This window comes from Propithecus coquereli, unplaced genomic scaffold (assembly GCF_000956105.1).
Source record: "Propithecus coquereli isolate 6110/MARCELLA unplaced genomic scaffold, Pcoq_1.0 Scaffold223, whole genome shotgun sequence".
NCBI classification, from domain to species: Eukaryota; Metazoa; Chordata; class Mammalia; order Primates; family Indriidae; genus Propithecus; species Propithecus coquereli.
Window position 1 is genome coordinate 5090217 of NW_012147523.1, and position 19401 is coordinate 5109617.

At 41.2% G+C, this 19401-nt stretch overlaps 1 protein-coding gene and 1 pseudogene across 2 annotated transcripts in view; one reads left to right on the forward strand and one right to left on the reverse strand.

Moving 5' to 3' along the window:
- Positions 1-19401, forward strand: part of DNAH3 (dynein, axonemal, heavy chain 3) — a 135781-nt gene that overhangs the window by 13902 nt on the left and 102478 nt on the right. The window contains exons 9-18 of the mRNA XM_012644945.1: positions 663-858; positions 2583-2762; positions 3771-3881; positions 6131-6243; positions 6864-6969; positions 7161-7339; positions 13511-13695; positions 14831-14912; positions 17379-17532; positions 17650-17794. Coding sequence (XP_012500399.1) covers positions 663-858; positions 2583-2762; positions 3771-3881; positions 6131-6243; positions 6864-6969; positions 7161-7339; positions 13511-13695; positions 14831-14912; positions 17379-17532; positions 17650-17794 — 1451 coding nt within the window. The remainder of the gene's footprint in view (positions 1-662; positions 859-2582; positions 2763-3770; positions 3882-6130; positions 6244-6863; positions 6970-7160; positions 7340-13510; positions 13696-14830; positions 14913-17378; positions 17533-17649; positions 17795-19401) is intronic.
- On the reverse strand, positions 8680-9951 carry LOC105810942 (annotated as a pseudogene). Its single transcript, XR_001137524.1, has one exon. The product of XR_001137524.1 is annotated as an actin-related protein 2/3 complex subunit 1A pseudogene (transcript).

Below are 19401 nucleotides of genomic sequence, written 5' to 3' on the forward strand. Positions count from 1 at the left end.
TCATAGTAGTTGCTCAGTAAATAGCATAATTATTACTTCCATGACTACAACTGTAAGTACTATTTCTCTGATGGCTGAATAATACTTTTCTAGCAATCAGAGAGCAGTTGTGATAGGATGAAAAGGCCAGTGGATCCCACTGGGAATTAGAAACTGGGGACATGGGAAGAAAGGAGCAATGAAGCATCCCTGTCTTCTTTTGGTTGTCTAATATCTACTCTCAACTTCTGAGCAGCCACAGCCACACTGGAGTTTCTCCTCCCATTCTTTTCTCCCCATTCTCCCTTTGCTGCTACAAAGTCTGAATTAGAGGCCAGAAAAAAGTTGGACAGAACATTCTGGTTCCTTATGCCCCTTTACCCTCATCTCTGATTATAATGAAGGAACTCTAGACTCCTTCAGCAGGACATGCCGCCAACCTCCTTTGTCCATTTGGGTATTGCCAATGGAAGAACAGCCTCTTGATTCAAATCTTATTACTTTCTTCCTGGGAAAAGGGCACTGGCAGGTGAGGTGACCAGGAATATGGAAATAACTATTTGCAAGGCTATTTAGTGGGAAATGAGCCCACCTGCCTCTTCGCAGAGTGCGGTGTGGGTGGCTAAGAGGATTTCTCAGAGCTCGGAAGAGCTTCTTACATGAATGCCCTCCTGTCCTTACAGGTGGATCCCCACCTGTGCCCAGCTTTTTGGCTCACGGAGGGAGCAGTGGGTCCATTTTGCTCCCAAGAGCGACTATGACTCCTCGAGAAGCATTGAGGAATATTTTGCTTCTGTTGCATCATTCATGTCACTCCAGCTCAGAGAGCTGGTCATTAAGTCCCTGGAGGACCTTGTTTCCTTTTTCATGATACACAAGGTACGTAAGGGACCCGCAGTCGGCCCTTCTGGGGAGAATGGATCTGGTTAAAACCAGGATTCTGTCAGGTGTGTCCTCAGCTGTGAGCCAGGCCCCAGTGTGAAATGCTTGCTTTGCACACACGTCAGGAGGTTATTAGTTTATAGAAATGATTTCTTGAAATACATGCCAAGCTTTCTTGCGATAATCATTCGCTATTATATTGGTAAAAATCTACAGAAGTGGAGAAGTTGTTAAGAAAATGTAAAGAAAAAGTAAATAAAAAGTAAATAAAATGGAATACATACATTTTACAGTTTGGGGAGAACAGATCACCTTTTCATTCTCTGTTACAAGGAAGGGATTGAAAAAGGTTTTTTTCTCAACCTTCCATTTGATATTGAGGGGACGTTGCATATATTCATTGTAGATACTGACTTTTGTTCTTTGGTCTTTGAAAGGGACACCTCTAAAGACAAAGGTTCTGTGGACCTAATTAATAACTTTCTTCATGAAATTGCTTCAGTGAAGTTGAAATAAAAACTAAAAACACTAAGTCCTAGTTTTCAAAGCATGATAGCATCCCCTAAATTTAGACAGCCAAGAGATCAAGGAAGATTCTTTTGAATTCTATACAATGTACACATTTTACCTTAAACAATTAATAAAAATTAAAAATTGCCTGGCTATAAAAGATTAAGTTTTCCAAATGAAATATAGATTGACAATTGACCCTTGGCTCAAAAATTGTAAAACCAGTACTGCTGACTTTTGACTGCAATATTAGCACTCTGATGTATAGAAGTCATTGTAATCATCTATTTTGCTAAGCAGAAGAAACCTAGATGTGGAAACCAACCTTACTCTAAAATTCCACACAAAGGGAAATATAAAATCTTCACATGTCTGAAAAAAGGAGGACATTTATAGATATTTGATACATAGTAGATGTTAAACAAATGTTTATCAGTCATATTTATACAGATCTAGAAATCTCTAAAATCGATTAATAAGTACTTTACAGCTGCCCTATGACAATTTCATTAGGTACTGTAGTTTAGGAAGGGTATCTTGTGTTTCTAGCTTTTGTAAGGAATTAGAAATAGTTCTATGTCAATATTCCTGTTGTAGGAAGGTTGACATTTTGAGTGTCTGAAATAGACTGTATGCTCATTAGCATCTCCATTTAAGGCATATAAATAACTATTTATACTTTTGGATCCAAACAACAAATTTTTACTGGGCACCTATTAGGTACTGAAGTCTGTCTTGGGTATTTTAGTGGAGAGAGATGGATAAGACATAGATCCTGCCCTCAAGTTTGGAGTAGAGAAGATAAGATGTGCATATAAATTCCTGCAAGAGAAAAAGATAAAATATGATGAAGGAAGTAGAGACATGGAATGTCAGAAGTGGAGGAGATTACATCCAGCTATGGAACAGGGAGGCTTCCCAGAGGAGGGGATTTTGAACTGCATTTTGAAGGATGGGAAGGATTTAGAAATTAGGGTTCAGAAATTACCAAGCAAAATAAACAATATTGAGTAAAGGCTTTGGGAAAGAGACAGAGCATGAGCTCAGAGTGGGCTAAGCCATACCCGGCCCATATTTTAAGCACGAATAGTACGTGGGACCCTTCATTTCCTTTCCTTGTGCTCATGTAGTACTATGAATGCAGAAGACTCACGCCCTTGATTGTGGAAGCCCAATTTTGTGACATTTGCCATACCTTATGTCTCCTAAAGGATGGGAATGATTTTGAGGAACCCTACCAAGAGATGGATTTCTTTATACCTCAGCTAATCATGATCAAACTTGAAGTCAATGACCCCATTATTGTCTTTAATCCATCTTTTGATGACTGCTGGGAATTAATACACAACTCTTTCTTGGAAATTATTAAGAACTCTAATGGAATCCCCAAGGTATAGTATTTACTTAATCATTTGTATTTTTCTTCACTTACCGAATAGAATATATTTAAAATGGCTGTTTGTACAAGACACAGTTGATGTGATATTCAGTTAAGGGAGTTTCACTTTGGGAATGTATCCTCAGTACAACCCCTTGACCCCAGAAAGGTGATTTGGACCATTAAGAAATGTCGATGCAGCTCAGAATTGTGCTTCTGACAAGGACTTAGGAGTCACTTTGTGAGAGAACATAGCTTCCTCTGTGATGCCAACTTCAAAGGAGCAGATGTATCCCAAGCCAGATCCATTAACTTGGGTTCTTAATTCATTATGGATCAATTTCCATGAACTTAACAAGAATTTGGGTAAATTTCATTTTGAAGTTGCATTTGTTTGGTTTTTGGCCACTGTAGGTTTCTAGAGGAGAGAATAACTCTTCTCCTCCTGGCCCAAGACCTTTCCAGTTTCCTTTCCAGGGTGGAGTTACTAATCAAATTCCAGACACTTATTAGCAAACGTTTACTACTAGTCAGGATCATCCACTTGGATGTGACTCTTTTGAGCTCCATCTTCTAGGTGGTTGGTATGGCAAAAGGGCCAGTGTCCCATCCTGTATAGGGAAGGGACCTATGACATGACTCTCTCTTTCCCCACCCTCCTCCATCTCTGTCTCTCTCTTGCTCTTCCTCTCCTTGCTCTCTCTACACATTATGTATGCTTGGCTGCTTTTGAGCACTCTTCTCTTTGTAATCCTGTATTTAGAGGGTTCTAAGAGCTCAAGATTAGAGCTGGGGTTTGTAGGGAAGCATGAGAAATCAAATGCTCCAGTGATTTCACCAGAGAGCTTTGCATTTGGAGTTTTGAACCCAACCAAGCTTGATTGGCATGAAAACTGAGTGTGTGCGGAAGGAGGAAGAAACAGTGGGAAGCTCTCCTACAACCCTACAACCGATACCCTAGGAAGGAAATGAAAGAGAAGACTCTGTAACTCAGAGGGGTAAGTGTGGAACTTGAGGACAGATAAAGCACATACCATTTGAGTTCTCTTTCACTGCTGTCGATCAGCAACGTGCGCAAGCAGCTGGGCTGGGAGAGTCCAGGGTGCATGTGGCTGCTACTGCAAACAGCCCAGCAAGGACTGGTACTAAATTTAGTGAATTGTAACACCAGGAAGACATAGTCACAGGTCACAGTTTGTACCAGGTTTGAAAGCGAGGTCCGGTGACTCTACCAGACTGTGAGAAAAAACAACAAGCCTCTGAGTTCTGCATCTGGTGGCACCCACAGCCCTGGCTCCGTCCTCAAGCCCCTCAGACTGTTTCGTCTCTGAACTGGTTAGTGAAAATTAAAAAAAAAAAAAAATACTTCCTCCAGTTGATAAGAAAAATATATAAGAACAGCAACACATGGGTAGTACCTCCGCCCCCTACAAGTCATGCTTATTTACGGTTAAACATGAATTTTAAAAGTTGAGGGGAGGGAAGCTAGCAAGAGGCTTTTGAAAATAGAGTAAGTAGCATTCAAGGTACAGCAGGAAAGCATATTTGTGAGAAAGAGTTACTAAAGTAAAGCAAAGTAAATATGAGAAATTGTCTTAGCAATATAGCCGAGGAAAACAAGGATGCTCTAATTAGAGGTGAATGAGAGGCAGAAATCAAATAAAACTGAATGAAATAAGGGAAGGGTTTTATAATACCAAAACGGCAATAAGTAGAGTTTAAATCAGCATTTGCAGCCGTATCAGTGCATTACTTTCATAATCAAGGAAAAAATATATGTAATATATATAATATTATATATATATGTGTATATACGTGTATATATATATATATACATATATTACTGTGGAAAGGGCTAGAGCCGATCTCTCTGCTGATGGGAGAATTCTTTCACTCAAAGTGCCAGGGAATTCCAAAGTTGGAGAAATGTGCAGACATGAGCATTAAGGGTGATGATGCAACCAAGGGGTCTGGGATCAGAGAGCCAGGGAGATAAGCAGAAAGTAACAATTAATTACCCAGAAAGGACATGATTGTTCTTGACTCAGTTTCACAGACTGCTCTGTAGGGTGTGGGAGGACAAGCCATGTTGAAAGGGCAGCAAGAGGTGTTTCTCTTTGGATTGAAGACCCTTCCCAAAAGACAATCCATTATCCTGTCCACCTGTGACCTATCTCAGGGCCTGGGGGCACCAATTGTGCTTCCCTAAACCATTTCATCCATGTGGCTGACCAATGCCAAGCCCTCCATCTTCTTGCCTTCAGCCACTGTCTGCAGTATGGCCACAGCAAAGCTCCTCTACTGGTTTAGAAACCTCTGGATTGACCAAAGAAGACAATGATCATTTGCACTTGCTTTTTCTCCTTTCTAAATTGATGCATTCTCATCAAAGGCATGTAACTCCTAAAACTCAGTAAAGCACTCTAAGATCTTTTCTTAGACCAGTCACTAAAAACTTTCTTAGCAGAAAGAGCAGGGGAAGGCAACAGGTCCCCAGCTAGGTTTTCAGCCTACACAAGTCATGCAAATGAGAACATTGTCAGAGACATACACATGTGGTTAAGAAGTCAGAGTCTGAATTCTCAGAAAAGATACTCTTGTTCACAAAGCCATAGTTTCTTTTTCTTTTTTTCCTGAGCTGAGAAGAGAATCTAGTATATCTCTCCTTTATATCTAGCATATCTTTCATTTATAAAGATGAGAAAATGGAGGTTCAGAGAAGTAATTTACCTAAGGTCACGTTGTCAGTTAGTGGCAGGGTCAGAATTAGAATCCATGTCTCAAGGAGCTTTTCATTAGTGAGGAAAAGCGGGTGGTAGGGGAGGAAGGGGGCACCACCACGAGTTCCTTGACTCGTGTAGTATTTACTGAGCACTTGCTAAGTGCCCAGCTCTTGCTCGGCCCTGGGGATGCAACAGTGAAGAAGTCACATACAGCCCAGGCCCTCAGAGTATTTATATTCTGTGACACACCTAGAACAGCTCATTGCACATTCATTTAATTGCAATTGTGATGTGTGCCAAGCAGAAAAGATTCAGAAGGTGAGCTTTAAACAGGGAAACCCAATGCCCACTGGGAGCCTGGGTATCCTCTCTAAGGACATGACGTTTGAAAGGAGCAGGGATTCGAAAGGCAAGCAATCCAGACAGGAAGGAAAGGAGAGAGAATAGAGAGGAAAGAGGTAAAAGGAACAGCAGAGTGATTCCAACATTAAGTGGAAATATAGTGAAAATAAATATAATAAAAATGCAGCTGGTGTCCCTGGAGATGAGTCTGTCACAGGTGCTTTTGCATTTTGGTACCACCATGTGTCTTGTGGATGTCTTGAGATATCCAAAAATGACTTCTACTCTTTAGGTGGAATCTATCCTGTTCCCGGAGTTGAAAGGATATAATCTGATCCTTGGAACTGTTAACGCTGAAGAAAAACTCGTTTCTGATTTTGTGAGTCAAACTTTTCAGGTATTTCAGAAAAATCAAGTTGGCCCCCACAAGTAAGTTGGTTTAACTGTAACTTTATTAGTTATTAGAAAACATATTCACATAACTTTTATTACAGTATATTGTTATAATTGTTCTATTTTATTATTATTAATCTTTTACTGTGCCTAATTTATAAACTAAATTTTATCATAGCTGTGTATGTATAGGAAAAAAAAATAGTATATAAAACGTTTGGTACTATACACGGTTTCAGGCATTCACTGGGGGTCTTGGAACTTATCCCTGAGGACCAGGGAGAACTCCTGTAATATTCGTTACGCATTCACTGTATGCCAGGCATAGTATTAATTGCTTTATATATACTTTATTACAGTTAAGCTTTACAGCAATCCTGAGGTATTAATTATTAGTTCCACTTAAAATTGCAGACACTGATCTTTGAAAAAGTTAAATATTTTGTCTAAGTTCATACAGCTAGGAAGTGGCAAAATTGGAATTCAAAGCCAAAATTTTGAATTCTCCATTTAATGCAACTTTTGCCACATTATAGTTTTCTTCCCTGGTTTGGGCTAATTTTTTTCATGCTATTATATCTTCATTTGCCACTCTGACTCATCTGATTTGGTAATCTGTATTTGTGTGTTTGATTTTACACTCTTCAATATGGAAGGTACTTAAATGTATACAAAAAGTACGACGACTTATTGGATAACACAGCAGAGCAAAGCATCACAGCATTCCTGAAAGAAAATCATGAAATTGAGGATTTTGTAATGGTAGGAGATGCCACTTGATATTTTACACCTTGGTGATTATGTGCTACAAACAATCCAATGAGCAGTCAGTGCGTTTTGTTAGTGTATATACTGTGCTCAACACTGGATGAAGGATGGCGGGAGTGGGGCTGGGAGGCAGTAGGTAGAGGCTCAAAGACAAATCAAGCTACTAAATGTGCTCTTTTCTACAGAGGATAAATGCCATTAAAAAACGGAGAAATGAAATTGCATCCATGCACATTACCGTGCCTTTAGCCATGTTCTGCCTTGATGCCATGATCCTAAATTATGATCTCTGTGAGCGAGCTCAAAATCTTAAAGACCGTCTGATTCAATTCCAAGTGGATGTAAACCGGGAAACCAATACCAGGTATCATAATTCTGTGCAGAAAAATAACAGTGATATTTGGCACCAGCTGGAGAAAAAAGTGACCAGAGCTTGTGCCTTCCAGCAATGACCAGACTGGTCTTTTAGTTCTTTTTTCTGCCCCAAAGTGAGGGTGACAGGGAATTCAGGTTCAGGCTAGAAGGTGAACAGTTGGAAGAACACTGCATGGGGACTGGAGTAGGAGAGTGGAGAGGATCCTTTGGCAGTTGGTCTCTGATCCTGCAGCCTTTGCTCTCTTGCAGGCAACATCATGGGAATGCGAGCTGCTTCCTGGGCTTAGCAATCTGAGGTCACAGGCCCTTCTCACCGGCCAACTAGCACATATTTTGAAACACAGGGTGCTTACAGACATCTTTTCCTTAGAATCACTCCTCGGCAGACTTCTGCTGTTTAGGTCTGGGAATTCTGTCGTTCAGTCTTAAACTCTATATTGTGCCTTTGTTTTACCGATAACTACATATTAGTGAAGAGTTTTTGGTTGTAAGGGATAGAAGCCCAAACAGACTAGCTTAGGGAATTTGGTGCTCACATATTGAATAGTTTGGGGGTTTCAACCTTCAGGCCCTCAACGCTGCAATTATGATGCTCTCCCCCTCTCTCTGCTTGGCTTTCAGTTGAGTTGGCTCCATTCTCTGACAGCCTCTTCCAGTTTGTGGGCCCCAGCGCCTTCAGGCTTATATCCTCCCAAATTCCCATCCAGAGGGGCAAACAGTTTCTCTTTCTCCAGTACCCGCAAAAGTCCAGGCCCTTGTGATGTTGGTCTGACTTGGGTCCTTTGTGCATCGTTGAACAAAACACTGTGGCCAAGAGGATGGCTTAGATCTAGCTGGTGTTCCCATCCCTGGGGTGGGTGTCATTCCTACCTAAACCGCATGAACTGAGAGAGGGAGGGGAGTTCCCCCAGAAGACTTAGGGTGTTGTTGCCAGAAGAGGGAATGGATGCTGAGAGGTAGAGACAGTAACTGTCTGCTACTGCGTCTCTATTTGAATTTACAAAATGGTTATTCCGTGTTATTCTAGCTCTCTTCCCCAAAATACTTTTTTTTTCAGTATTTTAATTTAATTTTCTAGTGGACAATTTACATATCTCCCTCACCCTTTCCTTTAAGTTAGTGTGACAATTTTCCATAATAAACTACTTAAAGAGAAGCTTTGGTCAAGAACGGAATGAAATAGCCAAAAAAAAAAAAAAATCACTGCTGCTTTTAAAAAACCAATACTTTCACCAATTTTATACTCAAACAAAACCACACACTATTTGCACGATATGTGTTTTCAGTGTTTCCTTGGCGCTGGCTCTCCTCACCATCCAATAGCAGAGCTGTGGTCAGCCACCGTTTGTCGTGCTGGATGGCAGAGGCTCACTCAGCTTCACATTATCCGGAGGCCCTGTATAGAAGACTCTAAGGTCTTGAAATCTCAAATGGTCATGGCTCCATCGATGCCAGTAGTGCAAAATTTGTGACAGTCTTGCTTGTCCACCTCATAAATAGACACTTGAGTGATGCTATTCTGGTGCAGCATCTCCCAGGCTGTATTGTGGTCCTCGGTCGTGGCCCTCTTGGCCATGTTGCGGAAACGTTCCATGGCAGACATGTTGCACTGGATGCTCTGTTTTGGAATGTCTAACTTGGAGACAAGGGTCAAGCAGCCGCGGTCATCATAGTTAAAGAGCACTGGGCAGCAGTCATGGCCAGCAGCCACAACGCTGTTCTCAGAGACAAACGATACACTCAGGAGTGGCAGGAACTCTGTTTTCAGAGTTGAGACCTGCACGCTTTTCGAGGCATCAGCAACAGATACAGTGCTGTCTGTCGTGACTGACCCAGGCCAGGCCGCTCCCACTGGAGGAGAAGCTGACCCCATGGACCCAGCCGCCTGTGCCACTGCCCCCAAACTCTGACATCAGCTGACCAAAAAGCATCTTGCTGCCCCAGGGTGTACTGGCTGGCTTTTCATCCACTTCTTTAATATAGGCAGAAAACACTCCGTATTTGAAGTCACATGATCCTGCTGCCAGCAAAACATTGTTGGGATGCCAATCCAAGTTGAGGACTGTGGAGCGAATTGGCTTTTTAATGTGCTTGCTTACTCACCAATCATTTTCAGACTCGAAGTAACAAACAGAAATGAGCCGTGCTGCACTTCCCACAGCAAATTTGTTCTCCGGGGGGACCACTTCACAAAAAGTGGCTGCGCAATTAATTCTCAGGATCACCAGGGTTGGCTTCCATACACCATCTTTCTGACTCCAGACGTAGGCATTGCAGTCTGCCCCACAAGTGACGATGCGGTCGCTCTTGGGAGCCCAATCAATACCTGTGATGTGTCCGTTGTGCTCCTTGAGTTCATGAGCTTTCACCCACTGGCCCCCATTTTTCTTATAGATGTGCACTTCATGATTATTGGGGCTAAGGGCAATTTGAGTACGATCCCTGTTCCAGGCATGACAGGTGATTGGCTCTAGTAAAAACTGACGCAGGGACATTATTCTTAGTGTTTTCAAAGAATAGAAAGCTGGGGTGGGGACAGTCCGGACGGGATCGGAGCGGAGAATTCGCCGACTCTGGTCAGTCGACGCGAACAGGCTCTGCGGGCGCGGGCGGAGGACCGAGGCCCAGAGCCCCCAAATACTTTAAATTATAGACTAAAATGGATTAGTAATATGATCACTGTTAATATTATATTGTATACTGTATTATTCATATACATGCAATTTTAGCATTTTATCATACTTTAAGGTTTATATAATACATAACAGAAACTTGTCAGCAAATGAATGATAATAACAGCTACCATTTTCCCAGCACATGTTATAGTCTGCATAGGATAGATCTAATCAAGTCCTCACAACAATCCTAAGAGGTCGTTCTTTATTCTTTCCATTGTGTTGATGAAGAAACTGAGACCCCAAGAGATTAGCAAGTGGCACATCCAGGGCTTAACCTTATTATCTTATTGGAGGGACAGTTCCATGGCTTCTCTTTGCATCTCAGTTTGCAAACCTAGTTTATTTTGACCTCAAAGTCTTTGTACACTCAGCTTTCCCACTGAGTGATGAAGTGGCCAGATTCCTGGTTTGGGATCCAAGACCTTGTATTTACTAGCTTTGTGACACCTGGCTTCACCTCTTGGATCTTCAGTTTCTTTGCCTATAGAATAAAGATTTGGGACTAGGATGGTAAAAGGTTTTCAGCCTTCACACTGCTAGGACACTGTCTTTGGAAAGTTTGAGCCATCAGTTTATTTCTCCTTAAGCAACAGTCTATCTGTTCCTGTCAACTCAGAGCAACATGGTGTCTTAGTTGGTCACTGCATCCATCCTTATAAAAATAAATGTGAATTTCCTTAGAACTTTTTAATGTAAGTAAAAATAAGGGCCCTTTTGTGAACTCAGGAATTTCTAAGGATGCAGAAACCCCAAGCTGGCAACTACCTCCAGGTTGGTGGCTGACTTCTGAACTTTCTTTCTGCCTTAAAAATAATGACTCTGACTCACTTGACCTTCTCAACAGCTCTTTGAGGTAAGTAGGACAGAGGTGAGATCCCTTATGTAGGAGGAAATGAGGCCCAGAAAGAAAAACTAACTTGCCCAAGTAGGTAGGTGAGTGCGAATTTGAGTCTTCCAATCCTAAGACCTGTCCAACCATGGTGTAGTTGCTGAGTGGGATACCTCACTGTTTCCAAAGACTGGGTGCTCCTAGAGTAGAGCTCTCCGGCTGTAAAGGCAGGGGCGCTTTGGAGTGCATCAGTAGGAAAGTGGACATGCCATTCATATTCACTATGATGTGTTTGTCCAAAGTTGCCAGAATGATGGCCTGAAGCATTGACCAAAAATTCAAGGCTCTGAGGCATTATCCCTTTGATTTGGCTGCCTGATTTTCCTACAGGGTGAGAAGTCTTGTCCAAACAATAACAACAGGGTGGAGAGAGGCCACAAATTGGTGCAAGATTTATGGCATCAATCCCTATGTCATCTTCTACACCAGACAGAGAAAAGCCCTGTGCTTATGGGACCCCAGGTGTTTTAGATTTTAAATGTTATCGATACATGTGGAAGGCAATGTTTTCCGTCCTCAGCTTATCCTTGGCTATTGCTAGAGTGTTACGTTAGCTATATTCTTGACATCAGTGACCCATATTCAGGATCTTTTAGAGGGTCCAGTAGTCAGTGGGTCTGCTCCCACCCTTTCGGACTCATCCAAGAAGCTGGTAGCCGGCAACCACATGATATTTATTCTATGCATTCTTACGCAAAAGGGAAGCAAAGTGGACTCTAATCAGATAGAAGTTTATCAGACAGAGAGACTCTACCTGTGTTAGCGTAGGCTAGATTCTGTAACAAATAGATCCAAGATAACTGAACACAATAGAAGTGTATATCTTGCTCAGGGTAATGCCAGATGGGTGGGGGAGATCTTCGTGCATTCAGAAACTCAAACAGATGATGACTTTACATCTTCAACACATGACTTTCAAGGTCATTCTGAGTGTTGACATCCTAGACAGTTGAGAGGAGGAAAGAGCATGGACAGTTTTATGTGCTATAGCCAAAAGCGATACTCATCACTGCTTCCCACTTCCCACCAGCTAGAATCTAATCACACATCCTTAACCACTATGGACTGAATTGTGCTCCTCCACATTTATACGTTAAAGCCCTAACCCACAGTGCAGCTGCATTTGGAGATAGGGCCCATAAGGAGGTTGCATGAAGTCATTAGGGCGGGGCCCTAATCCAAAAGTTGCACTTAGAAGAAGGGGAGCGACACCAGAGCTCTTTTTCTCTCTACCAAGTGAGGACGCAGCAAAAAGGCAAGCCAGGAAGAGGCCCTTCTCCAGGAACTGAATCAGCTGGCACCTTGACCATGGACTTCCCAGCCTCCAGAACTGAGAGAAAACATGTTTAAGCCACCCATTCTGTGATGTATTTGTTACAGTAGCCTGAGCTGACTAACGCAATACCCAAGTACAAATACAAAGGAGGCTGGGAAATATGACATAGCTGTGGGTCTAAGAAGTGGAGAACACTCTGAATACATTGTAAGGCGGTAGATAATTTTTCTCTACAGGAAGTTTCCAAGTTGTATAAAAATTCTTTTCTAAAATCCCAGTATCATCTGCAAAACTGTTTTAATCATTTTCTCTTCAGTTTGTTACAATTAGCTTCATTATTGGAAGAGTCTCTACACATTAAGATGCAGTATTGAGGCCTGAAAACATTGAAGGGGTGGTTTTCCTCTATGGTGTATGACACATCAACATGTAGTGATCAATTAATAATAACAAAACTATGACAGATATTATTGCTAACATTTGTTGAGGGTGGCTCTGTGCTAGGCATGGATGTATTGCAGATAATTTGTCTGTAATTTGTATTTAAAATGGTGAAGACTGTCAGTGATTTACTTTTGTATAAATGAGAGCATATTTAAATTATCCCTATAATAATATCATTTTTCACAGTCTTATGTTTGAGAAATAGGCAGTTAGATCTCTTGGTTCCAATAGTTCAACATAACTTTCTCTCTGCCACCAGGGATTACCTGCAGCGCATGAAGATAAACTCGCTGGTGTGCTGTTAATAGCAATGATTACAAATTAATTTAGTGCCCTACTTCAGCATAAAATGTGAGGGGTTGTTGTTAATGGTGGTGGTGTTCTTGTTGTTTTAGTCTAAATCTGGATTCTACCCATGAGAGGTAGTATGGTGTGTGTTTGTTAAGAGAATGAACTTTGGAGTCAATTAACCCAGGTTCAAATCTTGGCTCTGACACCTACACACCATGTTGCTTTGGATAAAGTTACTCAGATTCACTTTCTCCATTATAAAATGTAGATAATAATAGTACCTACTTCTTAGAATTGTTGTGAAGATTAAATGAGTTAATATATGTAAATAATTAGAATAGGGCATGGCACTTCATAAGGACTTCATACAAGAGAAATATTATTACCATTACTAGTGTTATTATTCCTTGGAGTTTGGTGTGCATGTGACTATTATCCATCAAGGATTTGTAGGTAGAGAAAAATGGGAAACCATCGTTTTAGTCTCCAAATAGGAATTATGTCTATTTAGCACAAAGTCTTACAAGAAAGTCATTTTAGATGATAATGATGATGATGATAATGGTTGTTTCTTTCTTGTAGCATTTGTAATCAGTACAGCACCATTGCAGACAAAGTCAATGAGGTTCCTGCCAACACTGCGGAGCTGGTATTCCTCATTGAATACTTAAAGAAATCCAGCGATGTCACTGTGTTCAAACTCAGGAGGCAACTTAGAAGTGCAATTGAAAGGCTGGAGTTCTTGTTGGACTATGCAGATTTGCCAAGTAAATCCAAAGCCCTGTGTGTACATGTAATGCATATGTATATGTATATTTTATATTTGTGTATATAACATATAAAAATATTCTACAGTCAGGCACAGTGGCTCACATCTGTAATCCTAGCGCTTTGGGAGGCCAGGGTGGGAGGATAACTTGAGGCCAGGAGTTCAAGGCCAACCTGAGAAAGAGCAGTCCCCATCTCTACAAAAATAGAAAAATTAGCTGGGTGTGGTGGCATGCGCCTGTAGTCCCAGCTACCTGGGAGGCAGGAAGATCACTTGAGCCCAGGAGTTTGAGGTTGCAGTGAGCAGTGATGATGCCACTGCACTCTAGCCCAGGCAATAGAGCGAGACCATCTTAAAAAAAAAATCTATAATTATGTATTTCCTGATAAGGTGTTAGGGGAAAGATGGTTATAGGAATCTTACCAGTAAATCTCAGGAGAGCTGCTTTTCAAGTGTCCCTATATGTTAAAGGCATTAATTCCACACTCTTATCCACAGAAATTTGAATCACACAAAGGGAATCGTGTTAGACAAAAAGAAGACTATCTAGAGGCTTGACCTCTAGTTCTTAGATGCCTGTCTTGGTAACTTGTGTCTAGTGTTCCTGGAAAAGTCACTTCTAAATGCAGAATCCTTTTTATACTATTACTGCCATTTAACCAAAAGGCAAACTGAGACTCAGGTGAAGTGATATAGTGTGAAGTGTGGGACCAGAATTTCAACCCAGGTTTCTGACTTACCCCAGACCTAACCTGGGAAGGCAATAAAGCAAAGTGGTTAGTTAGAACATAAGCTTTGGAGTTGATCAGACTCAGATTTGAATTCTGCTCTGCTGCCTTCCAGCAGTGTAACCTTGACCACTGGCTTAACAGCTTTATTTCCCATCTGTACAAACGAGGTTGATAATACCATCTACCTTCTAGCCTGGCCCTTAGTAAGTGCTCAATAAATGTTGGCCGTCGTTCATTTGTCTGTAATGGGCCTGTGCTGCCCCTATACCCACTTTTATTGGCCTCTTGTTCTGCCAGATAATTCCCCACACTCTGACCTTGCTGAACAGTGTCCTGAAGCTGACTGTATGTGTTTTGCAGATGAGGACATCAAGTTGAACAGCACTCTGTTCCTCTGGCCAGACCAGATAGAAGATATCTTCGAAAACAGCCGAAACCTGCTCCTTAGCAAGAGGGATCAGGCAGAGATGGATCTGATTAAAAGGTACAGGAAGAGTCTGGGATAGTTTTGTAAATGAGAACCAGCTTTATAACCCACACTACAGGTTCCTGGTTGTGTCTAGAGCCCACAGCAATGTGTGGGCGAAGCTGAAAACAATTGGTGGAGAAGGAATTTCCTTTTGTTTCACACTGAGGGATGTTTTCTTTAAAACTGTTTCACTGTAGTAACCCCTGCTAATGTCTTCCCTCCCTCCCTTGAATAATTGGAATTTGGCCGTGCAGAGAGAAAAAGGCCAAAATAGTGGCATGTATTATAATAATGGCCTCTGCAATAATAATAGTGAAATTTTCAGCCTTACATTGGAGGCCACAGAACTGTGAGATATCAAAACAGGGATAAGAAAGACATGGAAGGGGGCTGAGAATTGCCTGTTTTGCAGCTGGTCTTGTTCAGTGCTGATGTGGCTGTAACCATTTATTCATTCATTATTTATCAATTCAACCGGTATTTATTAAGGATTTTTATGATATGCTGTGCTCTATTTGACACATGTGCGTTTGGCTGCTAAATAAAGATTTTAATCAAGTGACAGAGAAAATATAGACTTAGTGAAAAATCCAACAATATCCAGAAAGTGGGCCAAGTGCCATGTACATGGTAGACACACATGTGCACACACATACACTCACCCACACGCACACATGCCCATCCCAGCTCGTAACACTTTGATTACGACCTGCAGATTCATACCCATCTCCCTGTCCCCTTCACACAGGACACTCCCATTGCCCAACTTTAGCTGCCATAATCCCTGCACACATAACACTTACAAGAAAGGAAAAGGGTAGATAAAAGTAGAGAAATCCAGGTGCAGCTTAGCTGTAAGCCTCTGACTGACCCAGGGTCTCTCATGAGGTTGCAGTCAAAATGGCAGCCAAGGCTGCAGTCTCATCTGAGGGCTCAACTGGGTGAGGATCCAATTTCAGGCTCATTCACGTGATTGTAAGTAGGATTTAGTTCCTCATAGGCTATTCTCTAGAAACTGCCCTCCCTTCCTTGCCCAAAGGCCTCTCCATAGGTAGCTCACAACAGCTGGCTTCCCTCAGAGCGAGAGAGACTGCAAGAGTGAGCAAGCAATATAGAAGTCAGTCTTCCTGTAACCTAATCTTAGAAGTGGTATCCTGTCCTTCCTGCCATTTTCTGTCTGTTAGAAGTTAGTTACTAGATCTAGCCCAAACTCAAGGAGAGCTGATCATATTGGGTTATGAATACCAGGAGTTGAGGATCATTAGAAATCACATCAGAGGCTGCTTACTGCCCAGTGCAATTAGAAATAAAACCCAAATCAAACTACCTGTAAATTAACTCTTAAATTACTTTAAGAAAAAATAAACACTAAAACCGCCATAATGGAATTAAGTATTCTTAAAATAATAGCCAAATTTATGGAATGTCACTACAGCTGATCTCAGTGACAAGCCCCCTTATTCTTTCAATGAATATTGATTGTCTGCTGTGTGCCAGACACTCTTCTAAGTGCTGAAGCTACAACAAGGAATTAAGGAGACAAAACTGTATTTATAGTGTTTACATGTTAGAGAATGTGAGCAGACACTTGTAGAGTGATTATTATGTACCAGGCTCAATTCTGAGCAATTTTTTGTTACCTTTAACTATTAATTGGGTACTTTTTCTACCCTTGCTTTATATATCTGAGGCATAGAGAGTTTAAGTGACTTGTCCAGGGCCATACAGTTACTAAGTGGCAAGATGGGGATTTGAACCTATCCTGTCTGGCTCCAGACACTGTCTACTTAACACCATATTATCCTACCTCATTGGAAAAAGGGAGCAGTTTTCCTTGAGACCTGCTTTGTTGATAATATGGATGAAGTAGATAAATCTCTGGGAAGGTGTCCCCTGATGACTCTAGCTGCAGTAGCACTCCACTTCTGTCCACTAGTCACTCTGCCCTGTTTTATTTTCTTCAGAACACTTATCACTATCAGAAATGTCTCATTAAATATTTGTCCTATCTATGGATTTATCCATCTCTCCATCCATCCATGCATGTCTGTTGTCTAGATCTCCCCCAACTAAAATACAAGCTCCGTGAGGATATAGAGCTTAATAGCATACTTCACAAATATATTCCTGATGCTACAGCAGTTCTGGAATGTTTGAAGCACTCAATCATAAATATCTAATGAATGAACAAACTATATATATATGTACATACATTATGTGTATATATATTTTTTTACGTATATAAGAAAACACCTGGAAATGTATCATTACCAATAGGTGCACAGCAGGTGCAACTCTGGGAGGTGGTATTATAAGTTGTTTAACTCAGTTTTTCCTCTTCATTTATTTTGAGGGGGAGGGGGTCTGTAGGCACCAGAAGATCAAATTCTTCCCAGGCTTGAGTATGGACAAGCAACGCTGATATTTTAAAAGTGCACAAAATGGAAAGTTCAAATGTGACTGGGCTGCCTTTGCTTTCAGGTGCTCAGAATTTGAGTCGAAACTTGAGGGCTACAACAAGGAACTAGAAGGTTTTAGGAAGCGTGAAGTGATGACTACAGAAGAAATGAAGAACAATGTGGAAAAGCTTAATGAACTTTCAAAGAACCTAGATCAGGCACTGGTGGAATTTGAGGTTTGAGATCGCTTGTGCTGGAGACTTATGACTCTGTCCTGTTTGTTGGCTCTGGTCCTTGGTTTTGTATTTTCCTGATAGCCCACCCAATAAACAGCATCCCCCTTTGCCTTGCAGTTGATCAATAAGGAGGAAGAGCTGTTGGAAAAGGAGAAGAGTACCTACCCTCTTCTGCAAGCCCTGATGACCAATAAAGTGCCTTATGAGCAGCTGTGGGTGACAGCTTACGAGTTCAGCACCAAGTCTGAGGAGTGGATGAATGGTATGCCCTGGTCCCACCCTCCTGGGTCAGATGGGGATGAAGTAGAGGATCCACCCAGCCAGTTCTTAAATAAGGTTTGCACTTCAGATTCTGGCTGGACTTATTATCAGATTCTGACACTCCAGATTAAAGCAGCCACAGTCAAAATTTTCTGATATGATGATAGCAATGGAAGGTGGCAATCAAAGAGCCAGACTTATTTCCAGGGTAAAATAGAATAGGTAGCTATCCAGAGCCATGGATCAAGCAGCGACTCAGAGACCCAGTTGGTGGGAGAATAAACTGACAGTTCCACTACAGTGGTGCTTCAAGAAAGGCCAGAGTGTCATAGACATCTGTAAACTACATTTTTACTCTAGGACCTGAAGTCTAGAGAAATAATGAGAAGATAGAATCAACAGGACTTAATGACTGATCTGATATGGAGTAAAGGGGCAGGGAGAAAGAGGGAAGAACCTAGGGAGACTTCCATATTATTGGCTTAGGTAGTTTGGTAGGTAATGCCACCACTGAACAACAGAAGTGACACATTTGCTGAGGGAAAAGAAACCCCATCAACTTGAATACATTGAGTTTGAGGTGTTTACAACCATCCAAATGAGAATATTAATTAGCACTTGAGTATATCAGAGTGGATTTCAAGAGAGAGATTTGGGAGATGGGGTTTATATGGGGGGAATAATTGATGTGTAGATTACAATTAAAGCCATGAATGATATCACCTGTGGAGAGAGCTTAACAGCAGAGGACAAAATCAGAGACCTTTGGGTTGAGCCTTTAGCCCATTTCTAGTGCTTCAGTATTATAAACACAACTGTGATGAGCACCTTTATTGCCAATTTTCTGGATACAACTATGATTATTTTCTTAGAATGAATTCCTAAAAGTGAAATGACTAGATCAAATTATCCTATGTACTTGCCTCTTGTAGACATAGATTAGTCAGCTTTTCTATTCTAGCCTCGCACCTACAATATTTCCTGATGCGTGGAAGCCACATTTCTTTTTCTTTGTTTTTAAATTTGAATTTTTGATTACTCAACAAACAAGTTGGGTCGATGAAGCACGTTAACTTAATGGAGCTGTATTTAGTTTCAGCATCCCTGAAAGAGAAGTGTTTTTGGATAAATTAGCAACATCATGATGCAAGAATTAATACTAGTTCAGAATATCCAAGGGGAAAGAAACAGCAGCACAGACAGATTTTGACTGAACGTGAAATGAAACCTAAATACAAAAGGTTCCGTACAAGGGAAAAAAAGGAGAAGGAAATTAATGTTTTGGAGCATTTTTTTAAATGAGGTGTCATTCTTTGTTTTTTAAATAATTTCAAACTTACATAAAAGTTGCCAGAACTATACAGAAAGCACCCGTATCCTCATTCACCCACATTCCCCAATTGTTAATATTTCACAGCTTTTGTCAAGCACCTTTTGTTACTACTATAAAAGCATCTAAAACCAATAATAGCAATTGATACACTAACTACACATCCATTATATGCCAGGCATTATGTTAGCCACTGTAACTATGTTATCTCACTTAATTGTCACAATCCCCCTCCAAGGTACCCATTGCTACCCCTGTACCCCAGGCAATACTGTTGA